The sequence below is a fragment of the Macrotis lagotis genome, chromosome 3 (genome assembly GCF_037893015.1).
Source record: "Macrotis lagotis isolate mMagLag1 chromosome 3, bilby.v1.9.chrom.fasta, whole genome shotgun sequence".
Taxonomy (NCBI): Eukaryota; Metazoa; Chordata; class Mammalia; order Peramelemorphia; family Peramelidae; genus Macrotis; species Macrotis lagotis.
Window position 1 is genome coordinate 106435888 of NC_133660.1, and position 12670 is coordinate 106448557.

General features: G+C 34.1%; 1 protein-coding gene across 14 annotated transcripts in view; it reads right to left on the reverse strand.

Moving 5' to 3' along the window:
- Nucleotides 1-12670, reverse strand: part of RAPGEF2 (Rap guanine nucleotide exchange factor 2) — a 313685-nt gene that overhangs the window by 106176 nt on the left and 194839 nt on the right. For 5 of the 14 annotated variants that reach the window (XM_074229032.1, XM_074229033.1, XM_074229038.1 and 2 more), the window contains one exon: nucleotides 751-825. The exons of 5 other annotated variants lie outside the window; for them this stretch is intronic. In XM_074229032.1, coding sequence (XP_074085133.1) covers nucleotides 751-825 — 75 coding nt within the window. Of the gene's footprint in view, nucleotides 1-750; nucleotides 826-5918; nucleotides 6542-6965; nucleotides 7124-12670 lie in introns of those variants that run through there. 4 more of the 14 variants (XM_074229042.1, XM_074229041.1, XM_074229044.1 and 1 more) reach the window with 3 other exon arrangements.

The window sequence follows — 12670 nt, forward strand, 5'->3', positions numbered from 1 at the left end:
TAAAAAGGTTGCACCTGGAGTTTCTTGGAATGATTCAAAAAAAAAAAAAAGAGACTGGTAAGGTGAGCTTTCTTTATATTTCCAGCACCTCTTTTCCTCTTTCCCAAATGTAGCACATTGCATGGTCTCAGTATTCCTTTTTTTGCCAATACATTGGAAATTTTGTCCCAAAATTGTTTATCTATTATATATGTTTGTGTGTGTGTGTGTGTGTGTGTGTGTCCGAGACCAGATTTTTAACTCAGGTCCTTCTGGCTCTCAACTGTTAAGTATTTATTCATTCATTCATTTATTGATTTATTTGCGAGGCAATGGGGTTAAGTGGCTTCTTACCCAAGGCCACACAGCTAGGTAATTATTAAGTGTCCGAGGCCAGATTTGAATTCAGGTACTCCTGACTCCAGGGCCAGTGCTCTATCCACTGTGCCACCTAGCTGCCCTGGGGGTACCTAATACTCTTATTAGTAGTGGAAAAGACAAAAATACATTTACTACAATTAGAGAATATGTGCATACTAAACTATGTAATACAGAACAAAAATTCAGAGAAAGGAGAGGGATTAATATGAAAAGGAATGGATAGCAAATACTTCACAAATAAGGAAAATCTTGAGCTAAATCTGGAAGAATGTGTAAGATTTAAATAGAGAAGCAGAGTATTTGTTATTGGTATTTTTGATTTTGTATGAGGGGATTGATCATGAAGTTTTAGTAAATCAGGAAAGAAAAATGAATTTCAAGACAGAAGACCTGAGTTTGAAGAAGGGATCTGTCATTTATTTCCTTTGTGACCTTGAGCAACCTCTCTGGGTCTTGTTTCTTCACCTGAAAAATAAAGAGATTGGACCAGAAGATTTTAGAGATAAGTAGGACAGGACCAGATCATAGAGGTAAGAAATGAATCAAGGGCATTTAGAATAGATTAATAAAGTGAAATAATGAAAACATTTTAGGGTCATAAGTCTACAGCAAAATGCAAGATTTTCTGAAGTCTCAACTGCCAATAGGTAAACCAAGTAAGAGACTATTGAAACAATGTGAGACAGAGAGTCTAAGGTGAAAGCAAAAGGACTGAAGAGAAAAGATAGACTCAAAAGAATATTCTAAAGGAAGAAACAACAAGACTTGGCACCAGTGTCTTTTACATTGGCTGATGAAAGGCAAAAGAGCCTAAGTTTATTTGCTTTGAGCTTAAAAGACTAAAAGATTAATCATATCACTAATAATAAATGGAAAGTTATTTGGGTTTTAAGAAAGGGGAGAAAGCTTTGGTTTAGGTAAGCTGTATTTTTTAAAATATACTTGAAATATCTTCCTTTCTCTTTCCTAGTAAAATTTTTATCTATTCTTTGGAATAGATAATTTCAATATTTCCAACTTTATCGACCAAAAACCATTTAACAAGAAACTACTATGAATCAGGTAAAAAGTTAGGAAGATACAAATACAATGGAATAAAAGAATCCAATAGCTTCCCTGAAGTTTTCTCTAAGCCTCCCTAGCAGGTACAGCCCTTCCTTTTTTTTTTTAAACCTTTCTATACTTACACTTAGATTTTGTTAGTTTCTAGATAGCTAGCAGAATATTCTAATTATGGTCCCTCAATAAATGCTTCATGAATTGATTTCATGATGGAGAATCAAAGTGAATATTTTCTCTGGGCAACTAGAAATGTGCAACTGATATGAATCTTAGATACCAAGGTTTAGATTTGGGAAGCATCTGTTTAATGACATGAGAGATAAGTTTACTAAATTACTGTAAAGTAAGATCAGCAAAAGGTGAAGAACCTGAAAAAGATGTACAATTAGGGAGCCATGATGGTGAATATAAGCAAAGGGAAGAAGAGAACAAGCAATTTCAGAGATAAGAGAAACAACCAGAATGTTCCTGTTCAAGAATAACACAAAAAGTTTAAAGAAATATTAAATGGTCACCCATTAATGATACATATTTAAGCAGAGGAAGGCAAGGAAGAAAAGTTAAGTTCACTGAATTTGGCAAGGAAATCATTAGTGACTATAGTTAAAGATATTTCAACACTATAAAGAAAATAGAAGCCATAATAACTAAAGACTAAGACTAGAAGGCAAAAATGGAAATACATAAAAGTGGATGCAAAACAAATAGACCATACATTTAGGATCTTGTACCTATACTGAGATATACTGAATACTATAGAGAAAGGATAAAGTCAAGATAGTGTGCATATATGTGACTATGTTTGCATATTTTAAAGGTAGCGGTGACATAAACATGAAACTGAAGAAACCCATCCATCTCTCCATTAGAATTAAGCTCCTGGAATGCTAGGATGCCATCTCCTTTTGTATTTTTAGTTTTCTTTATATTTCCAGCACCTAGCTCAATGCCCTTCATGGAATTAAGTGCTTAATAAATCTTTTCTGACTGAATGAATGTCCAATATCTAATACATACAGCAGGTTCATTAATGAATACCTTTCCATTTATCTTGTTAATCATGCACAAACCAGCTCAAATGTAACCCTGAGGGTCATCTGTTTTGTGTACCAGATGTGTGAGGGATGATGATGCTGCCATACTCTTAGACTAATAGTGCTCAAAAGGTCATACAGGTTAAGTCAAAGTTTACTAACTGCAATGGAACTTATTTTGAGAGGCCATATACCTGAAATTGATAACTAGCTAACATTCTGATGAAAAAAGTTCTCTGTGTTAATTAACCAGATCTTGTCAAACGAGCAAGTTATTCTCTGCATTTAAATAAGTTATCTTCTAAGGGATACCAAGATAGTTAGAAACCATTTTGTATATGTGCAATAGTATCCTAGTACATAAAGCAATTGTGGGCTAAATAAATAAAGAAGTTTCTAAGAAATACACTATGTACAAATAAAAGAGGCTTTCAGGTGGTAGGATTAACAAATTATCTTAGTAGCAGAAGTCTACTTTGCAGAACTAAACAAACACCACAATTTAAAAAAAAATTACTTGTTGCTCAAAAAAATGTTTCATGAACATGTTTTAAAAGTGCCTCCCTCCAAATGAAATGACATTTCCATGATAAAAGTTTGTAATTAACTTATTAATATTTTCCAAAAACATTAGGAAAGAGTTAAAAAAAAGGCTTAATTAGAGATCATAAGATAGTGGATATTAACCAGACAGGAAGATCAGGACTCAGGTTCAACCTCAGTTGCAGTCATTTGAGAAAAATCATTTGACTTCTCAGTATTCTAGATAACTCTAAATTATAGGGTGTTCGATTCAATTTCAATTTTTACCTACTATGAACAATGACAAACTGTGGATGTCCAAGTGGAAGATTTAGAAAATTATTATCAAAAGCATCCAAATTCATTTCTGAAAATTATCAACTATGACATCATTTACCAATAATAAATGATTCCACTGAAAGATACAAATTGAAAAAGATATACAATTACCCTTTTCCACTTCACAACTTTCTTCATCATGGTTTCACTATATATTTGCTCTATATTCACCAAATTAAATGAGAAATTTGGAGAAGTTTGTGGAAGCTATAGATAACACACAAAGTTCAGCAAATGACACAGAATCTGTGCCAAATATGTAATTCAAATTTACAATAAGGGACAATAAACACCCTATAAAAGATAAAGAAAAATTCAGACTTCTCTGTTAGGGAGAGCCAAAAGTTTTTACGTGGATTTTCCAGATCATGGGGCACAGAGTCCCTAACCTCAGCAAAGTAAAAGGAATAACTGCACTACAATTGAGAGAATGAGATTGAGATGAATTAAAAATAGACTTGGACCAGACCTGTGCTTTCATTGCTTTGGGGAGCTTCTGATGAAGCATCTCACTCTACTAATGAAGATCCACCAATGTTGTCTGCAACTTAAAATTTCTGAAAGTTGTACAGTACGCTGAGCTTTTGAGTGCTTACTCAAGGTCACAAAGCCATTTTACTCTACATTTTACTCTACTATTTCAAACTCGTGCCTTTCTAGTTTCTAGTCAAGCGCTCTCTCTCTCTCTCTCTCTCGCTCTCTCTCTCGCTCTCTCTCTCTCTCTCTCTCTCTCTCTCCATATTCTGCTTTCTTTTTCTACACTGACCTAGAATAATTTTGCAAATTTTCACTTCTTGCTTTTAAAGCTCATCAATTAAAATACTCTACATTGTGAGTAGAAGAGACAAAGCTAACAAGAGGGGCAGCAGTGCTCATTTTAAAAGTAATAAGGAAGTTGGCAAAGAACTCATCAAACTTACAAATATCCCTCTACTACCTTATACTTTCAAAGGTGATTAGTTGCTGTTAGAACAGATCTAAAAGGGAAGATACTAATTTGATACAAATAATATGTTCTTATTATTTTATCCTGTGCATAACTATATCTATATCACCACTTTAAAATGCCTGTATCAAATGAACCCTAAATATTAAAAAAATCAAATGACCATTTAAGCAAATGAATTTAGAAGGAAATCTCTATTACCAATTGAATATAGTGGTTTCTATTCTTCTTTATGAAGTTTTAACTTATTAAATGGTATTGCATTTAATAATTAAAATTCTTCAAAAATTTTACCAAACTGAATGAAATTGGTACTCATTTCTTTATTCTGTACATATGGAATAAGATAGTTTAAAATGCTTGTACTTAGCAAGATACTTAAAAAAACTGTTAGAAGTGGTAAGAAAAATCTATTTTCACTTTAATGACCTCCCTACAATCATTCCTTCTTTCTTTTTTTCCCCATATATTATGTGGTTTCAATAAAACAGAAAAAAATATACCATTAGTTAGATTTTGTTTTAATGGTTTACCACATACTAACATTACATTATTACAGACACCTGGTAAAAATTAAGACTGACAAGAAATACTGCTATTTGACTAAAACTATATACCTTTAGAATCTTTCTTTCTTGTTTAATTTCCCCATTCTTAACCATGTACCTCCCTATAATTAGGAACTTTTTAGTTCAGGAAAATTCTCTTAGTACTATACATTCTTCTTCTACTACCTCCACAATATGTTGAACAAACAACCATACTTTTGTGAGGTGAAGTGCTTTTTCAACCTCTAAAAACCCTAAGAATGTGAACCAACTATAATTACAATAAGATGCTACAGTTTAAGGATAAATGAATTTCAAGAATAATCAGACATTTTCACCTAAACTGCTTGGAAGCACTTTCAATGTGCTTCAAATTTGGTGATGTAAATCAGACAAATTGGAAAGGTGTAATGAACTTTCAGCATGCTTATATATAAGTAGCAAAATGAAGTTACGTTTTTGACACTTGAGGCCAAGTCTTGGTGTTAGGCTTATGAATGTGTTTCTCACAAACAACACTAGCTGCCTCCTGGGATTACAACATGACAGAGGTGTAGCTGACTCATGGGATCAATTAGAAAGCACTAGTACTTCTGGCATTTTTTTCCCCTAGTATTTCCTCCCCTTCACACACTTTTAATGCATATTAAATCATCATATGTATCTCATTAATATATTTCCAAAAAACAGCCAAATTCTCCTTCACTCAAAGTTACATTTTAGTTCCATACCATAAAAGCTTACTCTCAGCAACACATTTGCATGGCATGTCATTCTACTTACAGATTCTAAAACATTTTTTAAAACTGTAATCCATTAAGTTAAAACAATTGTTATCTTCCTCTTTCTGATTAGAATAATTAATTATCCTATGTCTTCCAATAATGATTTTTTAAAGTAAAGGTCTTAAGTAAAGTAAGCATAAAATATAATTAATAATAAGGAAAAAACTGGACAGACAAGTCAGACAAACTTCCCCTCCCCACCAAAGCAACACTAAGTCTTTCAAAATCATTTCTCCTGAATAGAAGCACTAAGAACTTCCATTTAAAAGCAGTTTACTATGACATCCTACTGATAGCACAAGCAGCATTTTACAATACTTACTGAATGTTTCTCTTGCTGGCCCATAACTCCATGGTTAGCTGGAATTGCTAGTGGTTTCATAATGAAGAAACATATGCTGAACTGAATTTATACATCATGTATCAATCTCTCATGGATGGCAAGTCACCCTCTACAGTATTAAATTAAAAAGGAAAAGAAAAATAGGAGAGGGAAACCAAGCTGCAGTATAAGTGTCACTACTGGTGAGCTTAAAAAATCCTCACACTTGTGGTACCGAAAAGCCATCCAAACGACAGTGTTCGTCTCCATTTTTATAACCCTGAAACTCTAAGCATCTTAGGTTGTCACAAGTCTAGTGAAACCTTACACATTTAACAGTCTTCCAAAAAAATAAGACCATTTTTGAGATTGAGGAATAAGAGGAAAAAGAAAAGGAGGGGGAAAAAAAGCTAAAATGGCTGACTGCACACAGACTCCCTTTAAAAAGGCTTAATACAGTATTATATTAGTCAGGATGGTGTAGGAACCAGCCTCTAGCATTCAGTCAAGCATTGTTAATACTCTTGTTTCATTTGCAACCACACACAGACCCCCTCATACCAAGAAGAGGGAAAGGAGACGGGGGGGGGGGGGGGAGAGAGAGAGAGAGAGAGAGAGAGAGAGAGAGAGAGAGAGAGAGAGAGAGAGAGAAGGAGAAGAGGAGGGGAGGGGGAGGGAGGGAGGGAGAGAAGAGAGAGAGAGAGAGAGAGAGAGAGAGAGAGAGAGAGAGAGAGAGAGAGAGAGAGAATATGAATCAGGGCAGAGCGTGTGAACAGGGACTGACCGACCTCCTCCCTGGCTGCTAATGATGCTGACAGTGGTGACCAGTGATCTCTGTTCCACTCAACTAACCAAGTTTGCACAATTAATCTTAGCAGCATGACATTGATGGACATTTAATTTAATGATATCTGTCCCTCACTCTCAATGCAAGCACATCCACTACCAAGAGAGCCACTAACAGAAACACAACACATGCACACACAAAATCTCGAGAATCATGAGTCTGGATGCAATACACCGATATAATTACATTATTGTGCTTACTTTGGAGGACCATGGCTGCAGGCAGTTGGCATAGCAACGCACAAGGAAAGCCATTTCCTGGGTAGAGAGAAAGCTTCCTTTTCTAAATAAAAAAATTCCTCTTAGGAAACAAACGGCATTGCTGCTTCCTGCAGAAAGCAAGATACTGTAGTCTCTCTCTTAACCTGCACAGGCTCACACTCAATGCAGTTCTAGTGATGTAAGTGGATTTCTCTCTCACCCTCCCTCTCCCTATATATACTGAAATATTCAGCTCAAATGGTAGACATTCCTTGAGGCTCGCCCACCCGGCCACCGCCCCCCACCCACCCACCCAACATGCACACTTAACCATTTCACTCATTAAGGTAGAGATGGACAATTTAGATAAAGTAACAAGCTCTTGCCTGTATTATATCAGCTTCTGGAGGTTAAGCAAGTCCCAGAGGGATGGAATCCATTGATTGCTGACTCCAAATAATATCACTGGAGACAGGGTGGGAATAAGGAGCAGGGACTTACTTGAACAGCTTTGAACTAAAATATGATTTTTTCTTCACCAAGGTGAAAGATAAAGAAATGGATTTGACAACATCTCTCCCTTCCCCACCCTCCAAATATCTCGCTGTACTACAGAAAACAAATATCATCTAGGTATTTAGAAAATGCACATTTGACAAGCTTTGCATGGTTTTGGAAGACATGCGCTTCCTCAAAAAGAAAAAAAAAGGAGGGGGAGAGGGGTGAGAGAAGCTCATCATAATCATCAATTATATACAATTCAACATATATTAGTGAGATCAAGATAAAATATATACCAAGTCCTGCATGATTTCTACATAATACACAGTTAATAAAATAAAAATAGCACACTTTACTGCTGGTCTATTACAAATTCCACCTGGCTAAATATAGAAGAAAATGCATTTAAAGTACAAAAAAATTCCTCTGTAATTTTCAATAATTTGTTTATCTTGGATTCTGATTATTTGTCCTATTGCGGGGAAACAAGGTATGTATAATATAAAATAAAGTATAATTCGGACAACACTTACAACAAGGTTTTAAACAGTCAGGTTTTACCTAGCCTTTTGAATTTGCAGTTCACTAGAAAGAATTCCTCTGGCATTATGTGGGCAACTTCTAATCCCAGCTTTCCCATTTACTTCCTCTGTGTGTTTTGACAAGTCATTTCATCTCTGGGACCATCAATTTCTATATCTATAAAATAAAGTATATAACCAGATGATCTCTAAGATTCCCTCTAGATAAGAACCTATGATGCTATGAACTCAAAATTTGTTATTTGCTTTGGGATTTATTTCCTTTGGTTTTTACTTATTATCACTTATTATTCACTTAACTAACTGATAAGAACTCCCCTAAAAAGCCTAATATATTTCTACTATCACTTATAACCGAGTATATATAAATATATTCATCAAAGTCTATGTCCTCAAAGAGTTTCTGATCATGATGCAAGAAAGGAAAGAGCAAATCATACTAGTAAAATTGTATTCAACTTTTACTGCTCTATCAAATCAAATTGTCCTGACCCAAACCTGATATTTACTTTCTAACCTGCTATGTACAGGTTGCCAGATTTAGTTACAAACTAGTACCTGATACTTAACTTTGACTGATGATCTATCCCTTCTTATAAAATAAAATCTGATTTAATCAGGACAGCCAAACAGTTTAAATATTCACAGGTGACACAGTTTCTATGTCTATCCATTCACTAGCCCCAATTCTCCCACCCTTGGTTATTTGCTAGTGATTCATTCAATGGAGACTGGTTTGCCAAAATACCATCCAAATAAGCAACTGAGACACAGTAGCAAACAATGCACAATTAATCACCTAACAAAATAAATGTTAAAATTTTAAGAGAGAGATGTATTAATAACTTTTGATACTAAGGAAGCCAAGGCATTTTCACTAAATAGGATTCCCATGATTTGTGGGAAAAGTGGGAAAATGTATCTTTTCCTATAAATCTAAATTTAGACAATCTCCATCCTAGTAAAGTTTGACAAGAATGGCAAATAAATATATATATATATGTAAATTTGGTCAAGATATAGTGCCATTTATTTCAAATATCTAAGAATAAAACATTTTCTTTTTGTAATTTTCCCTAGTAATATAATAATGTTGCTACAGTCATACTTGCCCTCATAATGTTAGTGCTCCACTTAAAGCCAGTAGTTTTAATTACTATGAAATTTAAAGAAATGGCCTACTCTCCTCAGTAATTATTAATCATATTTAGCATTTATATAGTGATTCATCCAAAGATCTCCAAGTGTTTCACAAACATTTAATTAAACCTCCTCAAAACCCCCAGGGATGTAAGGAAACATTATATCTATCCTTCATGAAGAATATAATGTATATACAAGAAAAGCTAATTATATAAGAAAATAGGGGACGGGCACTGGACTTGTGGTTTCATTAGCAGAGGGAGCTACCAGGTTAGAAGATGCCTAGTAACAAAAAAAGGTCAGCACCTTCTCTGTGATTTTCTGTTTTAGAGAAACTTTCCTAACTTAGGATCCACTAATTTTAAAATATTTTTGATTATTGTTTTTCAATGTAATTTGGTTCTTTTGCACTGCTACTATGAATTTTATTTTTATGAACATAAAATATTACTTTGAGAATAGACCTATATGCTTTACCAGATTGTCAAAAGGGTTCATAATACAAAAAAGGTTAAAAACCCTAGTATTTGAAAACTACTTCTAGAGAACTAAGAAGTGACTTTGGCCAAGCTGACACAGCAATTATTTGTCAAATGTAAAATCTGAACCAGATGCTCCAGGCCCTAACTAAGTCACATTTCCTCTCAGTATAAAATAGCTCAAGGTGTCACTGTCTGAAATAGGAATATGGACTACAGTCAGCTGAAAAAATACTCTGTACCACTGTGGAATTTATGTTTTCTCAGAGTTAGGCACTGAACTTGATGTGTTCACTGATTCACACATCCAGTGTGACTCTTCTGCTCTCTATTCATATAGAGGGTGCCTCTCAATCTTCCCCTGCTCCCTGTAGATTGATTTCACTTTTCCCTAGTCCAATGGGTAAACTAGGAACCAATTTGGTAACTCCAGCTACCAGTCAGTTACAGTCAGATTTCATTCAACTTTCCAAAAAATAAGAACATTAGATTATTTCCTAAAATGCTCACAGAACTATGCTTAATGTTGAATTAGTGCAGAGCATAGACCGCAAACTGGATGAGGTAAGTTCAAAGTTTCTCACTTCTCTATACAAAGCCACATCAACCTTAGGGCTAGATTTCTTTTGAAATAGTATGCTTTATCTATAGTACTCTTTAAACTTTGGGAAACTTAACCAATTATTTTGATGAGGTCTAGATTATCTTCTTTATTTTTAACCTGACAATAACAGTAATGAATAAAAAATAGACATTTACATAATGTAATGAGATTTAAAAAAATAAAACTTTTCTCATGAGAGTATGCTAATTTGGAAGGTAGCTATAGTTCTGTTCCCAATTGATATGTGAAAATAAAGAGTCAAAGGTTAGATGACTGACTTGCTGGTATATGTCAGCATCTAGATCATATCTAACTTTATCACCTTCAATACTACCATGTTTTCTACTGCATCACACTGGCTCTCCAAACTGGTCTCAATTATTTCCCCATAATGAGTTAAAAATTTTACTATCTGTTTTAGCCTCAGCTCAGTGCCTATCAGCACCCATAAGGCATATTCTAAACAGAAGTGTGAAACTTGTGTTGATTTAGTGAACCAGACTAAAATATAATTGGGAGATATTTAACAAAATTATTCAAATACAAAACAACAAAAATAATGGTAATTTGTGGTTTTCTATTTAAATCTGACAACATTATTAGAATGAGAAAGTTAATGGTTTATCTAAATAGGCTTAACCTCTGATTTAGAAAGACTATAAAGAAAAACAAAATAAACAGGCTGAAAATCAAATAGAAATTATAAGCAGTACAAACAGGAAGAACTATAAGATTTAAAACAAAATGAAAACTGGAAGATTCCATAGCACATTCTTCATAATAAAGGATGGCTCTCATTTCATCAGAGACAGAAATCCTTTTCCAATCTCAGAAAACAAGTAACTGAGTAATGTCAGGCAAGTTGGATTTTAGTCTCACTGTTACTATGATCTTGCTGTATGAGTTTAAAAAAGTTACTGAATTTCTGAGTCTCAAAGTCCAGACTCTATCATGTTGGCATTATATCAGACTAGGAAAGGCAAGGGTAGAACCAGGAAAACCAAGATTTAATTCTTGTCTCTGAAATACAATGACTGTGTAATCCTGGTTAAGTCACCCACCATCTCAGTGGTCTAGATGATTCACAAAGACTCAGAGTTGCACTTTCATTGGCAAAGAGCATTTCCTAGACTCCAGAGTCATCGACTATCAATACATTGATGAAATTGCAGTTCCAGTTTCTTTCCCAGGAGATTTTAATGTAGGGTCCAAATTCCAGGAATGGATTTCAGAGAGTCTAGTCAGTCAGTCAATAAATATTTTTTGGTTGTTGTTGTTCAATTGTGTCAGACCTTGTGACCCCATTTGGGGTTTTCTTGGCAGAGATACTAGAGTGGTTTGTCATTTCATTCTCCAGCTCTTTTTACAGATGAAGAAACAGAAATAAATAGGATTAAATGACCTGCCCAGGGTCATACAACTATTAAGTGTCTAATACCAGATTTGAATCTTCCAGACTACAGGTATGGCACTCTACTGCACCACACCAAGCTGCCCTGAATAAACATTTACCATTTACTATGTGATAGCCACCAGGGTATACACTAAAGATACAAAAAGGGAAAAAGAGAGTCCCTGACCTCAAGGAGTTTATGATTTAAAGTTCATGAACTTGAATTTAAAAAAAGTCCTATCTTTATATTGATTAGATTCTAATGGAAATTTTGAAATTCTTTCAATTATATAGTAAACAAGCCCAAGTAGCATATTACCACTGTAGTATTACCAGTAATTGTGATATTCTGACAAAGAGAAAACTATAGAAATTTTGATATCTAATTAGTGCTGTTATAAATTTCTCAAAAGATTGCTTACAATTATCATTACTTCAAAATTACTATAATTATTAGACACACCATTACATTACAGGTGATCCTAGTCTTCTTGTCTACAAACTGTAACTTATATATTTTATTATATTATAAATATTATATTAAGATTTATATATATATATATAATTATTTATTATATATTTATTTGTTCATTTAAAAATACTGGAGCAGCAACATACTGTCAAAAAGATCCATGACACAAAAACAGGTAAGAACATCTGCTCTATCACCATACCAGATTCATGCTTTCTTAACTCCTGCTTTAGGTCTAGAATTTTATGTTTCTATCACCTGCAAATGTTAGTTATCAAATCTTTTAAAAGAGGAAAATATGTATATTTATAGCAAATAATAAGTGGAAAAAATAAAAACAACTGTAAATAGGATGGAAAAGGGGCAGGTAGATGGCACAACTGATACAATGTTGGGCTTGAAGTCAAGAAGATTCATTTTATGAATTCAGATTTGGTCTGAGACACTAGTCGAATGACCCTGGGAAAGTCACTTCACCCTGTTTTCCTCATTTATAAATGAAGATAGAGAAGAAAATGGCATACCACTCCAGTGTCTGAGACAAGAAAACCTCCAAAGTATCACAAAGAAT